The sequence below is a fragment of the Phyllostomus discolor genome, chromosome 2, assembly GCF_004126475.2.
Source record: "Phyllostomus discolor isolate MPI-MPIP mPhyDis1 chromosome 2, mPhyDis1.pri.v3, whole genome shotgun sequence".
Lineage (NCBI taxonomy): Eukaryota > Metazoa > Chordata > Mammalia > Chiroptera > Phyllostomidae > Phyllostomus > Phyllostomus discolor.
In genome coordinates, this window is record NC_040904.2 from 118214091 (window position 1) to 118234376 (window position 20286).

At 37.5% G+C, this 20286-nt stretch overlaps 1 protein-coding gene across 8 annotated transcripts in view; it reads right to left on the bottom strand.

The window, feature by feature from the left end:
- Window positions 1-10950: 10950 nt before the first annotated feature.
- ZDHHC20 (zinc finger DHHC-type palmitoyltransferase 20) overlaps window positions 10951-20286 on the bottom strand; it is a 75390-nt gene continuing 66054 nt past the window's right edge. For 5 of the 8 annotated variants that reach the window (XM_028532708.2, XM_036018414.1, XM_036018409.1 and 2 more), the window contains 3 exons: window positions 19258-19373; window positions 13740-13814; window positions 10951-12290 (listed from right to left, as the gene is read on the bottom strand). In XM_028532708.2, the coding sequence (XP_028388509.1) occupies window positions 13777-13814; window positions 19258-19373 (154 nt within the window). In that variant the 3' untranslated portion in view covers window positions 10951-12290; window positions 13740-13776. Of the gene's footprint in view, window positions 12293-13731; window positions 13815-19257; window positions 19374-20286 lie in introns of all 8 variants that reach the window. The other 3 variants (XM_036018411.1, XM_036018410.1, XM_036018412.1) reach the window with 3 other exon arrangements.

A 20286-nucleotide genomic window follows, 5' to 3' on the forward strand; every position in this document is an offset into this window, starting at 1 on the left:
GGCTTTGCTCTGTTCTTTCATTTGGGCCATATTTCTTTGTCTTGGTGCAGCTGATATGTTGTGCGGGGGCGGGGCCTTAGATATTCACCTGGGCAGGGCGACCCTCTTTGCTGCGCTTTGCCACTGCCTGTGGGGGAGGGGCCAGACAGGGAACAGTGCAGCTTGCCTGCTGGTCTCTGGCACACTTTTCATCTAACTCTCTTGTGAGACTGGGAGTATTTTCCACGGTCGCAACCCCAGGCGTAGCCCACAGTCAGCTCTGAGTTTCAGTTTTCCCCTGAAATCAGCCTATTCTTGGTTGAAAACAGGGTACCCTGAATTAAGTAGTAGAAGCAGCACTTCAGTCCTTTGTGCAAGAAGAAAGGCACTGAAGGGTTGAAGACAATGACAAGGGCAGTGACTCCTTTGTTGAGCTTAACCATCCTTTGGTTAACCAAAAAGATGGTTAAGCTCACACATAAAAAACTGTTACACAGAAGAAACTAAATGTTAGTTTTCATTCCTTTAGGTATTATAATGAGTAAAACAAGTACGTGAGGCCAACATCACTCAACTTTCCCAGAGTGGTTCCAAAAAGCTAGCTTTATGAGAAAGGAGAAAAGTAAAGCCAAGATGATGTCATTAGTTTTCTTTAAAAAAAAAGAGTTAAAACTTGGTCATTTAGTAGTTAATCCTGTCCTACCCCAAACAGTGCTGAATTAGCATCCAGCATCCCGCCCCCCCCCCCCCCCCCCCCCCCCCCCCCCCCCCCCCCCCCCCCCCCCCCCCCCCGGGCAAAGGAAAGGTTGCTTTGTCTCTACTGGCCTCAGAGGATTCCTGGGATTCAACTCCATCTCATCTCATATCCTTCTTGTTTCATTCAACAGCCTGAACTATTTGTCCCTTTGGAGGAGAAGTGTAACACAAATGCCACAAAGGGATTCTATTAATAAAATCTACTATTCACCACTTTGACAACCACAACTCAATGACTTCTAGTGTTTTCAAAGTGTTGGGAACTGCTCTGCCAGGCTTCAGAAACTGTAACCCCCACATGGCTAAGGCTGAGTAAAAAGACCTTGGGACCATAAGCCACTAAGGAGATAAAGCTTATCTCCCTGGCAGGGGTGCAGCCTCTGCCCCCTTTACTTCACCCTTCTTGGCCCTAGCAGTTGACTAGTTAGCCAATGACAGGTAAGCTTCCTCAAGGGAGGGGTGACCTAGGACAGGCATGTTGCAATGGGGCCATCAAGGAAGGACTTGGGGGACGATAGAAAAAGGGGGTGATGGACCCTCACCCCTAGGCTTTGACATAGCCTGAGTCCTCATTCTATCTGTAAAAAGTCTTTTAATCTCTTGGCTGCCCACATCCCCCACCTGACCTAAGCCTAAAACAATGCCAGAGGTGGGTGCAGCCCTGTTCTGGGAAGGGCGGTTCCCCAGGACAATCAAGCTTAAGAAAGAATCGATAAAATCCTGTGAAATCTCCTTTGCTAAGAATAACCTCAATTTAAATGAGTCCAAGCATAAAATGAGTTTATTTCTCCAAAGCTTTATGGCCTTTTAGCTATCTGATCCTGAATCAGAATAAGCCCTCATAGTTCTTTGGATGGTATCTATTGTTTGAGCATTACCGTCCGACGGATTGATGAGCTTTACCTGTATTCCTGTGCAAATTAAACCCAATAAAAGCCCATTGCAGAACAGGCTCAAGGCCCTTCTTCTTTGAGAGATTGATAACCTTTTCTCTCTAGGCAGATCATGTCTTGGTAGACTTATTCTTATCCATGGCAGACAGGGGAAGCTCTGTGGGCAGAGCCCCCCCACATCAAAGTGCTTACCATCCAAAATTGACTTCTGAATTGAAAATTACATTCAGGAAAAGCTAACATAACCTTTTTAAATAAAACAATCTATACCCTTGGCCTAGGTAAACTACAATAATGTGCATTCAAATACCTGTCTTAGATGTGATCACCCCAAATTATTATCCAAATCTCTAACACTATTTTACCAGATTCTTTACCAAAATAATAATTATTCCCTCACTTGGTAAATGCTACTTTATCACAACAACAAACTGTTCAAATACAGGACTTTGTTATTTATTAATAAAGTAAATTATGATTTATTTTAAAAAGTTTAAAATGTTCAACCTTTATGTTAATGTAGGTTAGGCCATCCAAAAAGCAAAGCAAAGAATTAACATTAAGTCATGGTTCAGGGTTATATTTATGGGGAACAAATACAAGACTTACCAGACTTAATAAGTAAAGATAACCAAAGTAAACTGTTATTTCAAATATGTTTATATAAAAACATTAAAGTTCACTTTAAAAGTGTCCATCTTTTCTTTTAAATGGGCATAGACTTATCTGCAATCATGTACAAATATAATAACTTGACCACTAGCTTTCTCAAACTTTTAATAGAAATAATGGGTTGGCCAAAAAGTCCATGTGTTTTTTTCCATAAAATAAAAGACACATTTTTCATTTTCACCAGTAACTTTATTGATTTGGTTATTTTAAGTATGTCAGATATTTCCCACATGGTATAACATTGACTGTTGTCAATTAATGTCTCGATTTGATCTCTGTCAACTTCAGCTGTTCTACCCAACTGTGAAGCATTATCCAACAAGAAATATCCAGCATGAAACTTTGCAAACCACTTCTGACAGGTTCAATCAGTCACAGCACCTTTTCTATAAACTGTACATATCTTTTTTGGCATTTCAGTTATGTTTTTACCTTTCTTGAAATAATAAAGCATAATATGCTGAAAATGTTGCACATTTTCCTCTATCTTCAATATTAAAATGGCTACACAAAAATTCACCAACTTTTTAAATGCCTGCTGACATAGCAGCTGTCTTACTACAATCTAACAAAACTGTTTCAAATGAAGTTAAAGACAACTAAGCACTACTAGAGCCATCTTACGGTAAAGAACAAACAAACTTTTTGGCCAACCCAATACAATTCTTGCTTCTTTATGCAAGCCAACAAAATAATACAAAGTGAACACGTTAGAAAAATATGGACCTTTCTGAATCTATATTGCATTTTAAATTTAAATTTGAAAATATAGTTCAGATTATATGAAACACGGGGATTGCAGGTTTACATATTACTTGTGTCTTACATATTCGATATGGTCTTTCTGTTAGCTGAAATGCAAAAATGATTAATTGCTTTGTAACAGCTTTCCATTGACAACAGTGGTAGTCCTAGAACAAAGTGGAAGCTCAACATATTTGTCACTGTCTGTTCAGTGCCCCAAATATGCAGATCCAAACACCAACCACTTAACATGCATTTGCTGTAGTTTACTGAATGTCTGATAATCTTGAATTTAAACATTCCTGTAAACAAAGTCAAACTCTGCTTTCTAACAGAAATAAAATTCAAGTAAACATTGTGTATTTGGTTTAATTAACCTTGTAGTCATATTAACTTATGACACATTGAATCATAACCACTAAATATGTAAAATGATTTTAAGATCATCCATATGTAAAGATGAAACTAAACTCTGTAAACATGTTCCTATTTCATAACTGCTTTACTGCAGCTGCTCTTTGGTTTGGCAAAGTGATAACTTACTGGTCAGATGCCTCAGGGACTGAGTATTAAAGTAAGTTTGTACCCAGGTAAAACCAAGTCTTTTGTCTACGTTTTTTAAAATGGCAGTGGCAAGATCTTAAATTCAACTTAATTTTCCTTAAATATCACATTTGTTCAAATGTTTGGAAGGACAATAAAGCAGTATTAATCTGTTTTCACAGGGCTCCATTTTGACATTTCAACCCAAAGAGTGACAGCATTAATCAATACCAGATGAAATACCAAAAAGGCAGACATTCTCTGATACCATACTGCACCTGTAGGCCCCTGCTGAAGGGTCATTAATGTATATGAATAAACTCAGCCAAATATTATTCAGAATGTGGCAAAATGTTGGCCATGAATTAAACCAAAAATAAAGTAAAAAGTTTTAAATGAAAATGTCTGAAAAGGTATTTACTATGCTATTAAAGACGATGTTAAATAACAGAACTTAAAAGAACTGAGAAAGAGTACAATATTACAAAAGTGCCTGAATACGTAAAAGGGGAAAATTGTTTCCTCACTTGTTAATCAGGTACATGCAAATCCTTTTATCTAAATGTAGAAATACTCATAAGAAGTGCCAGATACTTTCTGAAAGTACTAAGTTTAAAACATTTAGTATTTCTTTATAATATGCAAACATCAAAACAAAGTGATTTTGGTTGGTAACTGATACCCCTTAGCTCTCATTATTTAAAACTTTTCTAGAATCAGTATTATTAAGACTTGAAATAAAGATGGAATAATTCATGTTACATTATAGGATTCCAGATTATATTTTTAAAGCTAGCACATTCAAAGGGGAAAAAGTTATATTCTTTTAAAATGTAATATTAGTATTAGACAGTGGAATTAGACAAATCCTATAAATTATAAACCTGAAATAGTTGACTATAAAATTTATGTGACATTAGGAAATTATAGAGCTATGCCTAGTATACTGTTTGACATACAGAAAGTACTCCCAAAAGTATTTGTTGGATGAATAAAAAGTAAGGTTAGTTGCAAAATCAGAAATCTAAGAATGTGAGAGGTCACCCAGTCCAACTCATTGGTAACATCCCCTCCCCTAAATCCGATGTTACACATAAGAAAACAATAACTCTAGATTATCCAAATTATAGATGCTGGCTAAGATTTATTTTTAGTGAGATCCAAGATGGCAGAGGAGTAAGTAGAAGATACACTAACCTCCTCCCAGTTCCAAGCTGGAATTACAACTAAATTGTGAAACCACTTCACTGCAAAAAGAATGGTAGGGGGTGTGGAGGAGGCACAAGAGGGCTGGCTGGACTCCCATAGGTGGTAACTGAAGTTCTGGAGAAATATTAAAGGGACAGGTGGCTTCTCACAGAGAAATGTGGGGTCTAAAATCCAAGCTGGGCTGCTAGCCTACAGCACCAGAACTGGAAAGGAACCCAGAAAATATCTACCTGTGAAAAGCAGCAGGGTTTCTGTTTGCCAGGGTGAGATAGCTGGAGATGCAGAGAGCCTATTAAAGGGTCAACACAAAAAAAAATTGTTTGCAGCCATTTACGCTGGGCTATGGCAGACAGAGGTAAGAGTTGACTAGAGACACTTGAAGAGATTCTGGGGTTGCTGGCTCTGGGGAGAGAAGTGAAGGAAGAGATGCCAGGATTCCTGTGCTGAGTCATTCCTCATACTGCAGGAGCCATCTTTCTTAAGTACAGCATTCCTCTCCAAATGGCAACAGCGTGAGAAGAAGCAATAGCCCCATCCACAAGAATTACTCTGCTCTACCCTGTAGAGCTTAATTCAGGCTACTGATTACAGCTTGAGGCTATATCATTGATCAGTCTAACAACTAAAACAGAAAATACAAAGAAGCAAGACTTTGCTTCTTTGCTTTTCCAAAATTGAAGAGTAAAGAAGCAGATCCCAAATAAAAGAAAAGAGAATTTTCCAGAAGAAAAACTAGATGAAATGGAGGCAAGCAATTTATCAGATAATTTAGAGTAATGATTATTAGGATACACAACAGCATGAAAAAAGACATAGAAACCATAAAAAAACCCAGAAATAAAGCAGTATCTGAAATAAATAATACACTGGAAGGAATAAACAGTGGGTTAGATGAAGCAGAGAATCAAATTAGTGATCTGGAAGACAAGGTAGAAAGAAAACACCCAGGCAGAGCAGCAAAATGAAAAAAGAATTTGAAAAAATGAGGAGAGCTTCTTAAGCTCTTAATGTTTCTTAAACATTTTGGATAGTATGAAGAATAACAACATCCACATCATGGAAATACTAGAAGGAGAAGAGAGGAAACAAGGGATCAAGAACCGATTTGAAGAAATCACGACTGAAAATTTCCCTAATCTTGTGAAGGAAAAAGAAACTCAAGTCCAGGAAGCTCAGAGAGTCCCCAAAAAGACCTACACCAAGACATATCTTCATTAAAATGACAGGCTTAAAGACAAGGAGAGAATCCTAAAAGCCACAAGAGAAAAACAGGTAGTGATATACAAGGGAGCACTAATTAGACTGTCATCTGATTTCTCAACAGAAACTTTTCAGGCCAGACGGAAGTGGTGTGAGATAGTCAAGGTGATGAAAAGCAAGGATGTACAACTAAGGCTATGTTACCCAGCAAGGGCATCATTTAAAATTGAAGGAGAAATAGGAGCTTTCCAGACAAGGAAAAGCTGAAGTAGTTTGTTAACACCAAACCAGTTCTGCAACAAATGTTAAAGGACTTGCCAGAAGAAAAGAAAAAGGCAGAGGAGCAGTGGGGGAGAAGGTGGGGAGAAGAGGAAGAAGGTGGAGGAGGGGGAGGAGGAGAAGGAGAGGAAGAAAAAGAGGAAAAATCTAACAATAAAATGGCACTAAATATGAATCTATCAATAATCAATTACCTTAAATGTAAATGGCTTAAATGCTCCAACCAAAAGACATAGCATAACTGAATGGATAAGAAAACAAGACACATATATACAATCAAAGGGATAAAAAAACATACTTCGTGCAAATGGAAAGGAAAAAATGCTGGGAGAGTAGTAATTACATCAAAAAAGACTTTAAAACCAAGGCAATAGTAAGCGACAAGGATAATACATAAAGATAAAGGGAAAAATCCAACAAGAGAATATAACCCTAGTAAACACTTACACACCTAATATAGGAATACTTAAATGTGTGAAGCAAATCTTGATGAACATAAAGGGAGAGACTGACAGAAATACAGTCATAGTAGGGGATTTTAACACCACATTGACTTCAGTGGATAGGCATTCCAGACAGAAAATCTGCAGGAGCCATCTTTCTCAGGTAGAGTACTCCACTCCCAACAAGAACACAGCGGCCTTAAATGACACAGTAGATCAAATGAAGATTACTGATATCCTCAGAAAATTTCATCCCAAAGCAGCAGAATATACATACGTTTTAAGTGCACATGGAACATTTTCTAGGACAGACCACATGTTAGGACACAAAACAAGTCTTAGTAAATTTAGGAAGACTGAAATCAAATCAAGCATCTTCTCTGACCACAATGCTATGAAACTAGAAATCAATCACAAGAAGAACAATGAAAAACACACAAAGACATGGAAGCTAAATAATATGTTATTAAACAATGAATGGGTCAACAATGAGATCAAGGAAGAAATCAAAAGATACCCTGAAACAAATGAAAATGAGGACCCAACGATCTAAAATCTGTGGAACACTGGTAAAGCAATCCTAATGGAAATTCACAGCATTACAGGCCTATCTCAAAAAAACAAGAAAAAAGCTCAAATAAACAATCTAACTTTACACTAAAGGAACTTGAAAAAGAACAGTAAACAAGCCCAATGTGAGTACAAGGAAGGAAATAACAAAGATCAGAACAGAAATAAACAAAATAGTGTCTTTAAAAAAAAAAAGCATACAAAGATCAATCAAGCCAAGGGCTGGTTCTTTGAAAAGATAAACAGGATTGACAAACATTTGACCAGATCATTAAGAAAAAAAGAGAAAGGACCCAAATAAATAAAATTAAAAATGAAAGAGGAGCAATAACTGACACCAAAGAAACACAAAGGATAATAAGAAAATATTATGAACAACTGTACACCAAGAAGCTGGATAAACTGGATGAAATGGATTAATTCTTAGAAATATAAAAATCTTTCAAACTCTTCCAAAACTAAATCAGGAAGAATCAGAGAATCTGAACAGATGTTTCACACCTACTGAAATTGAAGCAGTAATCAAAAAACTCTCAACAAACAAAAGCCCTGGACTAGATGGCTTCATAGGAGAATTTTACCAAATATTCCAAGAAGAGCTAACCCCTTTCCTCCTCAAATTATTTCTTGAAATTCAAGAGGAGTGAAGGCTCCCAAACTCATTTTATGAGACCAGCATTATCCTAATTGCAAAACTAGATAAAGACAATACAAAGGAAGAGAATTACAGGCCAATATCCCTGAAGAACCCGGAGGCTAAAATTCTCAACAAAATAGTGGCAAACCAAATACAGCAATGCATCAAAAAGATCACACAGCGTGATCATGTGGGATGTATTCTGGGAATGCAAGGTTGGTAAAATATTTGCAAATCAATAAATGTGATTTACCACGTAAACAAATGAAGGATAAAAACCACATGATCATATCAATAGATGCAGAAAAAGCATTTGATAAAATCCAGCACCCATTTACGATAAAAACTCTCAACAAAGTGGGATTACAGGGAACATACACAAACATAATAAGGCCGTATATGACAAACCCACTGCCAGCATCATACTCAATGGGCATAAACTACAAGTGTTCCCCTTAAGATCAAGACAGGAATGTCTGCTTTTAGTGCTCTTATTTAACATGGTACTGAGAGTCCTAGCCATGACAATCAGGCAAGAAGAAGAAATAAAAGACATCCAAACTGAAAAGGAAGAAGTAAAACTGGCATTATTTGCAGATGACATGATACTATATATAGAGAACACCAGAGATTCTGAGAAACTACTAGAAGTGATAAATGAATTCAGCACGATACAAATTTAATATCTAGGAATCAGTTGCATTTTTATATGCCAATAATGAACTAACAAAGAAAACTAAATAAAATACGAATATGTGGAGGCATATAATATGTTCACGGATAGGAAGAATTAACATCATTAAAATGTCCATACAATCCAAAGCAGTCTACAAATTCAACGAAATTCCTACCAAGATCCCAATGTTGTATTTCCAATGGCATATTTAAATTTAAATGGAGCAAATATTTCAAAAATTTATATGGAACCACAAAAGGCCCCGCATAGCAACAGCCATTCTGAGAAAGAACAAAGTTGGAGAAATCACGCTACCTAATATCAAACTGTAGTATAAGGCCATAGTAATCAAAACAGCATGGTACTGGCATAAAAACAAACACAAAGATCAATGTAATAGAAAATAGAGCTCAGAAATCAACCCACAACTTTATAGTCAATATTTGACAGAGGAAGCAAGTACATACAATAGGCTAAGAAGTTTATTCAATAAATAGTGTTGGGGAAATTGCACAGATACATACAGAAAAATGAACCTAGACCACCTTCTTACACCATATACAACAATAAATTCAAAATGGGTCAAAGAGTTAAATGTTAGACCCAAAACCATAAAAATCATAGCAGAAAACAGGCAGCAAAAATCTGACATTGCTTGTAGGAATATTTTATCAGATATATCTCCCCAGGCAAGGGAAACAAAAGAAAATACAAAAACAAATGGGACTGCATCAAACTAAAAAGTTTTTGCACAGCAAAGGAAATCTTCAACAAAATTAAAAGACAACCCACAGACAACCCATATTCCTGATACATCTGATAAAAGGTTAATATCCAAAATTTAAAGAACTTACAAAACTCAACACCAAAACAAAAAAAACAAAACAAAACAAAAAAACAACTCATTTAAAAAGCGGCAAAGGACCTGAAGAGACACTTCTCCAAAGAGGACATATAGATGGCCAGTAGACATGAAAAGATGCTTGTCACTCATCATCAGAGAAATGCAAATTAAAACCACAATGAGATATCATCTCATATCTGTCAGAATGGCTATCATCAATAAATCAACAAATGCTGGCAAGGATGTGGAGAAACGGGGACCCTTTTGCACTGTTGGTGGGAATGCAGACTGGTGCAGCTGTTGTGGAAAGCAATATGGACATAACTCAAAAATCTAAAAATGGATCTGCCTTTGGACCCAGCAATCCCACTTCTGGGAATACATCCTAAGGAACCTAAAACACTAATTCAAAAGGACATAAACACCCATATGTTCATTGCAGAGTTATTTACAATCACCAAGATCGAAAGCAGTCCAAGTGCCCATTAATAGATGAGTGGATAAAACAACTGTGGGACATTTACACAATGGAATAGGATGGACCTGGAGAACATTATGCCAACTGAAATAAGCCAGTCAGAGAAAGATAAATACCATTTGATTTCACTCATATGTGGAATCTAATGAACAAACTAAACTAACAAGGAAAATGGGGACAGACATAGACAGAGAGCAGGATGACAGCTGGTAGGGGTGGGCTGGAGGTGAGGCAGTGGAAGGATTGAGCAAAAAGGAAAAAGGACTCATGGACATGGAAAACAGTGTGGTGATTGCTGAGGGGAGAAAAGTATAAGGGTACTAAATGGTAATGGAAAAACTACAATAAAGATTTTAACAATTTAAAATAAAGAAAAAGAAAAGTAATGGGAAATTTTGTAGAGGACCTGATGCTGTAGCTGAGTCGCCAGGTGGATGGGGAGGAGAAATCCAAACAGAAAACCCATTTTGCAAAGACACAGAGGCATGAAAGAACATGTCAGATTTTTCTTACCCACTTTTCTTCTATCTTTAGGTCAAACTGCCATATCTAGCAAGTCATTTAATTTCTCAGGGTCTATAAAAAATGATGCAGTTGGATTTTGTAATAGTGAAAAGGTGCCCAAGGCTCTCTCATTCACTCCTTCTCTACCTTCAAAGCTTTAAGCAGACATCAACAGGCAGTCTCACATTTCTTACATGGCTAGCAAAGGAGTTCTTTAATCTTCACCCCTCTATAAAAATACATTTCAAAACTATCTCAGGGAAGCAATGTGGTAGGTATCTCAAGCAAAGCATGAAATTAGTGATCACTGATCTGAATTTGAAGTCAAACTTGGTCATTTACTCGCTGTGTGACTTTGAGAAGACACTTAAAATCTTTATGCCTCAGCTTTCTTTTGTAAAATGGAGACTGTGGTATTTATCTTGCATGGTTCTTTGGAAGACTTAGAGACTTAGTGGTACTTGTTTTTAAACATGCAGCACAGTGCTGGATACTTACTAGGTTCTCAAATAATTCACAAAACTGCCAACACACACACAAGATTTATTTTTATCCATTCCTGGATGCAATCAATTATTTTGGTTTGTGTGTGTATATTTGACTGAACAGTATAAAGAAGGATTAACATTTAAAGATATTGTATTTTTCTTTATAAGTAATACAACAATTCTTGCCACTTTGACTGGATTTTAAAAGGGAAAGAGGGGACATGTCTAGGCAGCAAGTGTTCAGGCTTAGTATTTTTGCATTTAAGAGTGGAATCTACCCATTGGAGAAAGGAAGTTTCAAATGACTACTCAAGTACAATTTCTTTCCTGAGAGCAGTCTTATGCTAAAATTTCACTCTACTTGAAACTGCATTTTAAGTCACTGTTTATGCTGTTATAGGATTACTGTAAAAAGTTCCAAAGTAATTTTTCATTAACTAAACTGAAATTTGAAAATCAATTTAATAACATGTTGCATTCTACATACCTTAAGACTGAAAATATTTTTAACAGCTTACAACAGCCTGTCTTTCTCTTTACTTTTCTTCTAGCCACTTCTACATATTCCTTCTTTGTCCAATATTTCTACAACATATGTACCTTTCTGTTGCATGCATGTATACTAATAAAAATTTAACAGAAAGTAATTTTAAAACAGAAACAAAAATATTCCTTATACTGCCAAGTTTCCTTTGAGCTTTGAGCACATTATACAACATTGTTGTATTAATGCTTAGAACTAAGCCTTCAATGAATTATTCAAATGTGCCATGTTTTAAATCATTACATTTAGATCTTAATCCTTCTGAGTGTTATTGTATAGCCAATAATAAAAAAACTTTTATTAAAAATGTTGAAAACTATAAAATAGTAATTATAAATTATCAAACACCCAATTTTTAAAAAGGTCTTTTCTTTTCCTTACATAGTACAAGCAACAGTGATTTGGGTATTATTATTCACTTTCAGCCACCAAACTGCCCTTAGATGTACTTCAGTTAAGACCAGTTTTTAGCTTGTGTTTCTGGAGTGACAATTCACATGGACACTGAAAAACAACTCTGATAGTGTAACTAAGGTATCAAAAAGTACATATGCCATGTTAACATGTGATCTAACATAACATCTCATAACAGGTGTTATTTGCAAAGTAAAATTAAGTCACTCTTGTAGCTGTAAGTCAATGTTGAAATTACTTAAGATTAAGGCATCTTCCTGCTCTGCCTTAAAGTAGCGCTTCTGTGGATCCAGCAATCTGTACAAACGTTTCTTTTGGAAAAATATATCTTCTGCTATACTTCAATTATTTCATCCCATTGATGATTTTCTTGCAAATAATACTGAAAATATCAGTCCATAATATATTTTCATAAACCTGTAAAACCAGAAAAAAGTGATTTATTGGTTAAAACTTGATTTTACATTTCTGAATATAAAATTTACTAAGTGGTTCTGTGGGCTAAGGTATAAACCTACTAACAAAATAGGAAAGAAATGCTTTAATGCTATTATACTATAATAATAGTAAGGATTTTTATAAGCAGTAAATAGGGATATCTGTCTTCTTCCCCTGGAGCATCAGGAGAGCATTTTATAACAGGCAGACTCTTAGGGTTCTTCCTTACTGTTAAGTGGGACATGATCTGAGGAGACATCTTATCCACCTTCCAAAGATTGCTGTGGGTTTTAGGAAAGACCCTCGGCAACAGTTCTAGGAACTTCAGCTGGGGATTTTCCACCACCACTGGCAGCAGCCACTATCCCTACAGTAAGAAGAAACAAAGCCAGGACTGAGGACCCCCATCTGAAGCCCACATGCTGTACCACAGCCCCAGTTGTCAGTGGCACTGACTAGGACTGTGACGACAAGCACTCCTGTTGCTCATCCTGAGAGCCCAGCCTGAGTGCCTGTGTTCTGATTCTGTCTGGGTCTCTGGCTCTGGCATAACTCTGGACAGGGAGCTAGGTCCTTTGTACAGAATTGCATGCTTGTGACAAATGCCATGCAAGAAGGCAGAAGCTTCCCTGAGACTGAGGATGACAACCTTTTAAAAAACTCATGACAACAGGAATCACGGTAATGAATGCATATTGTCTGAAGCTGCTCGACTTGTGAGCATTCATTACAGGGCAACAGGTAACCAAAACAGTCTAAGTAGGTTTATCGAAAATTGAACATCTTCACAGGATGCCACTGAGCTCAGCTCCTGATTGAGTACAGACAGCTGTATCCTTGACTTTAGTGTCAGGAGACACTTGATTCCCTCCCTGCAGTTCAACTTAAGGTTAGCTATTACCCTCATTGCTCAGACTACTGACTCAGACTGATAACCCTCTCTACAGCTCCTGACCCTGGACATACAGTAAAGAATGACTCATCCATGTACTTGGTCTAATGTAAATTGCTCTTTTGTTGTTTCTTTTACAAAGTAAATAACATCAATGAACCTCTTAAGTCTTTTTTTTTTTTCAGCCTTTGTTAGTCACTTCTCTGGGCCAAATTTTTTCAATAGTGGGCAAATGTCACCTTTTCCTTTAAACCAATTAATACGGGACTATTTACTAAAAAGGTTGTTTGTATACCAATCCTAAACAATTTTTACTAGTTTTTTCATTAATCTACCAATAAATATTTACTAAAATTGTGCTAGGGCAAGCATGGAAAATAAGATTTAGGCAGCTTTCTTCTGATTTCTCCTGAACTACATAATTCTGCTGATATAATTGAAAAAGTGAAAATTTGAATTACAAGTTGTTTTAAGGTTATAAAAAATGTACAAATAAACTGCATTTGTTTAAGGAAATTACCATTGTATTGTCTTACCTTCTTATTCAGTTAGATAGTTATGACCACGTGGTACTCAATTTTCTATTGCCACTGTGACATGGTTCTTTGTCCCTGTAAGTGCAAAATTACATATGATATGACCAAAAAATTGCATTAAGTTCCTGGCTAAATAGCAAAATTGATGATTAAAGTAAAAGTGACTCTTATGTACACACTAAATAGGTATATAGTGCCAACCATGTGTCATCTTGTGGAACCAGAAGTAAAAAAAGCAGTGCTAAGAGCTAGAAGTCTGGTTTTCTTTTTATTTTGGTAAAAATGTCATTTGGCTTTAAAGACATTCACCAGAGCCCTGGCTGGTGTGGTTCAGTTGGTTGGAACATTGTCCCATAAATCAAAAGGTTGCAGGCTCAATACCCTTGCAAGGTACATGCCTAGGTTGTGGGTTCACTGCCGGTTGGGGCATGTACGAGATGCAACCAGTGTTCCTCTCTCACATCAGTGTGTGTGTGTGTGTGTGTGTGTGTGTGTGTATGTCCCTCCCCCTCCTTCCTTCCCTCCCTCCTTTCTTGCTCTAAAATCAATAAACATATTCTTGGTGAAGATTTAAAAAACTGAATATTTCTCTTTATCCTATACAAGGAATCTAATGATTCCAGCTATACTAATTTTAGAGAATAATTTAAATGCTGTAAAATTCCAAAAAGACAAAAAACATCAGAAAATGTGACAGCAACTTTTGAAATTTTAGGTTATTTCCTGTAGTACAAATTGACCTGAATGTCCAAATTATTTTTATACAGTTAAAGAAGACAATGCCAATGTTATTATTATTAAGGACAACCATAGATATATTTTAGGCTATAACACTAGTAAATGGTCAGAGTATATTATAGACCTAGGCCCGATCCAAAAGCCCACTTCTTTTTAAAATATTAATTTATTTGTTGATTGATTTTTAGAGAGAAAGAGAGGGAGGGAGGAGGGAGGGAAAGGGGAAAGAGACAGAGAGAGGGAAAGAGAGAGAGAGAGAGACTGATTTGTTGTTCCATCTATTTATGCATTAATTGGTTGCTTCTGGTATTGCCCTTACTGGGGATTGAACCCACAACCATGGCAAAACTAGGATGATGCTCTAACCAACTGAGCTATCCAGCCAGGGCCCAAAAGTCTACTCTATCCTATCAACTGTTCTATAATGCATCCATAATTCATGAAATGACTGTGTCATCAAGAAAAGGTTAAAATACCCTTGTCTGGTATGGCTCAGTGGCTTGAGCACTGGCCTGCGAAATGAAAAGTCACTGGTTTGATTCTTGGTCAGGGTATATACCTGGGTTGTGGGCCAGGTCCTCAGCTGGGGGCATGCAAGAGGCAACCAATCAATGTTTCTCTAGTTCTCTCTCCCCCTCTCTCTAAAAATAAATAAAACCTTTTTTTAAAAAAAGGTTAAAATACACCAAGGTGCACTCTTTTTATAACAAGGCTGTGAGAGTATAATGCTTTTTGAAAAGGTTACTTTCTAATAAGCAAAAACTAGGACCCTAAAAAATAACCTTGTTTATGTAGTTTCAGTTGTACAACCCTGTGATTAGATATTTATATAACTTGCAGTATGATCATCCTGACCCATCTGACATCACAGTTATTAGATTATTGACTATATTCCCCATACCCTACTTTATATTGCCGTGACTATTCTGTAACTAGCAATCTGTACATCATAATCCCTTCACCTTTTTCACCCACCCTTTTCCTATCTGGCAACCATCAAAATATTCTGTTATCTAGGAGTCTATTTCTATTCTGCTTGTTTGTTTGTTTTTTGGATTCCACATATAAGTAAAATCATATGGCATTGATCTTTCTTTGACTTACTTCACTCAGCAATATTCCCTTTAGGTCCATTCATGTTGTTACAAATGGCAATATTTCATTATTTTTTATGCCTCAGTCACATATATACATTCCATTGTATATATGCACTACTTCTTTATCCACTCATCTATTGATAGACCCTTAGGTACATTCATAGCTCATCCACAGTAAATAATGCTGCAATGAACATATGGATGTATATATTTTTGATTTAGTGTTTTGGGTTTCTTCAGATAAATACCAGGACGTAAAGGTGCTGGGTCTTTGATTCTTATTTTAAAGTCTATTTTGTCTGGTATTAAGTATTGCTACCCCAACTTTGTTTTGTTTCCACATGTCATGAAATATCTTTCTCCATCCCTTTACTTTCAGTCTCTGTATATTTTTCAATCTGAAGTGAGTCTCTTGTAGATAGCATGTATAAGGGTCTTGTTTTGTTATCCATTCAGTCATCATGTCTTTTGATTGTGGCATTTCATCTGTTTGTACTTAGAGTAATTGTTGAAAGCTATGTGTTTATTGCCATTCCATTATTCATTTATTTAATTTTTTTTTCTTCTTAAATAAGACCTGTTATCATTTCTTCTAATAATGGTTTAATGGTGGAAGTGGTTCCTTCTTGTCTGGGAAGCTCTTTATGTGTCCTTTCATTCTAAATGATAGCTTTGTTGGATCAAGTAATCTTGGTTGTAGGTCCTTGCTTTTCATCACTTTGAATATTTCATGCCAATCACTGCTGGCCTGGAAAGTTTCTGTTGAGAAGTCAGTTGACAGTCTTATGAAAGCTCCTTTGTAAGTAACTAACTGCTTTTTTTCTTGCTGCTTTTAAGATTCTGTCTTTAACCTTTGGCATTTCAATTATGATGTGTCTTGGTGTGGGTCTCTTTGGGACCTACTGGGGACTCCCTGGACTTGTATGCCTTTTTTTAAAAAAAAGATTTTATTTATTTTTAGAGAGGGAAAGGGAGGAAGAAAGAGAAGGAGAGACATCAATGTGTGGTTGCTTCTCGTATGCCCCCTATTGGGGACCTGGCCTGCAACATAGGCATGTGCCTTGACTGGGAATTGAACCAGCAACCCTTTGGTTCACAGGCCAGTGCTCAATCCACTGAGCCACAGCAGCCAAGGCAAGTATGCCTATTTTCCTTACCAAGTTAGGAAAATAGTCCATCATTATTTTTTCAAATAGGTTTCCAATTCCTTGCTCTTTTTCTTCCTGTACCCCTATGATACAAACATTGGTATGTATTGAAATTGAACCAGAGGCTCCTAAACTATCCTCATTCTTTGAATTTTCTTTCTGCTGTTCTGATTGCCTCCTGCTTCCTTATCTTCAAAATTGCTGATTTGATCCTCTGCTTCATTAACTTTACTTTTGATTCCCTTAAACTATTCTTCATTTCAGTTATTGTATTCTTCATTTCTGACTGGCTCTTTATGTTTTCTGAATTTTTTCTGTTTCCTGCTTGTTGAAGTTTTCACTAAGTTCATATACTCTTCCCCTAAATTCATTGAGCATCTTTATAATCCTACATTCATGACTAGTTCCAAATCAATAAAGTTACTGGTGGAAATGAAAAATATGTCCTTTATTTTATGGAAAAAACTAAATGAACTTTTTGGCCAATCCATTGGTTGAGCCTTGACTAATGTTGGCAAGCCACTGGGACAGACTGACCCCTGGGCTGATCAGCTGTGAGGATTGGCTTTGACTGCATTAGAGGAGCTGCTGCGCAGAGGCCAACCCCATGGAGCAAGACTCACTTCAGTGGGGCTTTGTTGCCTGCCAAGTCTAGCCTTGGAGTGTGTCTCCTATGGAGGAGACTGAGTTGTAATCCAGGATGGTGTGAAGCTGCCCACTGGGTGTGCTGGCTCTGGGACCTCCCAAGAGATGCAAGGTCACCTGCCACCTGTGCCCCACCCAGGGCCACCCAGCATGAGCTTCAGAGTGATCTGTAGTTTGTTACTACCTGTGCTTACTTGGAATTACCCAGGAAAGGCCAAGCTGCAAACCAAGGCTGGCTGCCACTAGTGCCAGGTCTGGAGCCACTTAGCAAGAGGTATGGGGTAAGCAGAAGCTACTTATTTGAGACATTTTCAGAAGTACAAAGCATAATCCAGGATAGGCTATTTGTGTGGAAAGGGCTTGGGTGGGCTTGCAAATGGTGGGGGGTAATGGGGTATCTCAGAGAATCAGTAGGGTAGGGCTAATAGAATTAGCCAGGTTTCCCTGGCTGGCGTAGCTCAATGGATTGAGCGGCTGGCATAGCTCAGTGGATTGAGCATGGGCTGGGAACCAAAGTGTCCCAGGTTCGATTCCCAGCCAGGGTACATTCCTGGGTTGCAGGCCATAACCCCAGCAACTGCACATTGTTCTCTCTCTCTCTCTCTCTCCCTCCCTCTCTCTGCCGCTCCCTAAAAATAAATAAATAAAATCTTAAAAAAAAACCCAAAAGAATTAGCCAGGTTGTTGGAAACTCAGATATGGTACCTGCCTCGGGCTCTGTGTGTGGGAGGGCTCTAAAAAGGAAAAATGGCCTCTGGTAGCACTTCTGTCTGGTAGAAAGCTGCCTCTCCAGCCCTGACCCTAAAGCCAAACAACTCAGTTCTTCCCCAAATGTCCCTGGCACCTATCGAGTTGCTGGCCCACTCTTGGAGCTCGAAGGGAGTGAGTCAGAGTAAGTTCATGTGAGCCTTTGAAAGGAATGCCTGGGACTCAGTCACAATCCAGCCAGGACTTATGGGGTCTTCTCTTCCTGGCAGTAGAACCCCAGGCCAATACCTTCACTACTTAGTGGAGACCTCTACAGTTGAGATATCCCTCACAATTTTTAACCACTATCCATGGGTGTGGAACTGGCCTGTTCCATGTCTCCATCCCTCCTACCAGTCTTAATGTGGTGATTTCTTCATATCCTTATTTGCAGGACTTCTGTTCAGCTAGATTTCAGACATTCTGAATGAGGGCTCTTCTGTATTTTAGTTTTAATTTTGATGTGGTTGTGGGAGGTTCGGAGTACCTCATGTTTACCTACACCACCATCTTGACCAGCACTCACCTTGTTTAAGTTTCATTCAGAATATTATGCCAAAAGAACTTTCTATGTGTGCAGTAAAGAAATATACAGCTGGGTAACAACAACAACAAAAAAATCCAACAGTGAACCAAACAAGACACAACAGTAGCCATTGTACTTCCTCACTCAACCCTCTTCTCCATAAAAGCTACCAATAAACACTAACACCCCATATATGACATTATTTAAAAGTTTCACATATTTTAGTATTTTTAATCGTCATCCGAGGACTTTTATTTTTCCATTGCTTTTTAAAGAGAGAGGAAGGGAAAGAGGGAAACATCAATGCAAGAGAGAGGCATTGATTAGTTGCCTTCCATACGCACCAGGAATGGGGATCACATGTGACTGGACCAGAAACTGTACAATCCCACACCTGCAACTGGGGCCAGAACTTGCAACCTAGGCATGTACCCTGACGGGGAATTTAACTCACATCCTTTGGTTACGGGACAGTGCTCCAACCAACAGAGACACACCAAGCAGAGCATACTGTAGCATTTTAAAACATCACATTAGTTTGATTTTTGTACATTTATTAAATCTGGTGAGTTTTACTTTAACCACATGAAGCAATATTTTCAGATGACAAGTATTACCTGATCTGACAGTGCCTTCTTCAGAGCCATTCTCTGTCCATTGAGATTCACTGTCTAGCAATCGGTTTTTTGATTCACTAAGTGGTTTGATAGGAAAAGGTTGATTTAAGCCAATACTGAAAAGAAGAGCAAATAATTTAGTAAACAGTTTAATGCTCCATTAAGAATATTTAGTTAATAAGCTTCAAATTGGTACTCCTTCTCCTAAACATGTGACGGCAACTTAAAATATCTCACCACTCTGAAAAAAACTCTATCTTAAAACAAAAATATGCCCCAATTCCCCATTAAATGGCTCTCCAAATACAAGAATGTGTACTCCAACACTGCCAATGAAAACAATTAGGCAATGAAAAAATCTTCAGAGGCCAGCCTGAAACATTTTTAACATGTGTTAATCAAGAGCCATAGGTAGCACAAGGGCAGGTGAGGATCTAATGTCTGTGGCCAGGACAAAAAAAATTACCTGTCATTTCCCAAGTTTTCTGCTTTCTACCTCTGCAGATTAGATCTAAGGGGAAAAAGTGATTAAGTGATTTAACACAGGCTTATTTTTCTAGTTAAGAGATCCAGGGAGGGAGGAAACAGAGGAATGAAAAGAGGAGGAAAAGGGAACTAATATTTATTGTGTACCTACTTTGGGCCAGACACTGTGCGAGGTGCTGTATACCCATTATCTCAACCTTTGCACAAAAAACTTTGCAGGTAGATATACCTGGAAACTGAGGCTCTGGTAGTTTAAATGACTTGTTTAGACCCACAATAAATGTTGGAGCTCTAAGGTCTTAAAACCTTAGTCTAAGGTCTACATACTCCTGATGTTAATATGTTAGCTTGTACTTAATAATCCCTTCTCCCTCACAATTTCTGCAGTAAATAAGTTCCAACTTTATCACTTTGACAGAAGTATCTCTATCTTCTTTAAAACATCACTTAAAATGAACACTGAATGTGTGAATCAGTTTTCTTGTCATGCAAATATGGAAAAAACATCCTCTAAGATGAATGAATGAGAGAAAATTTTATATT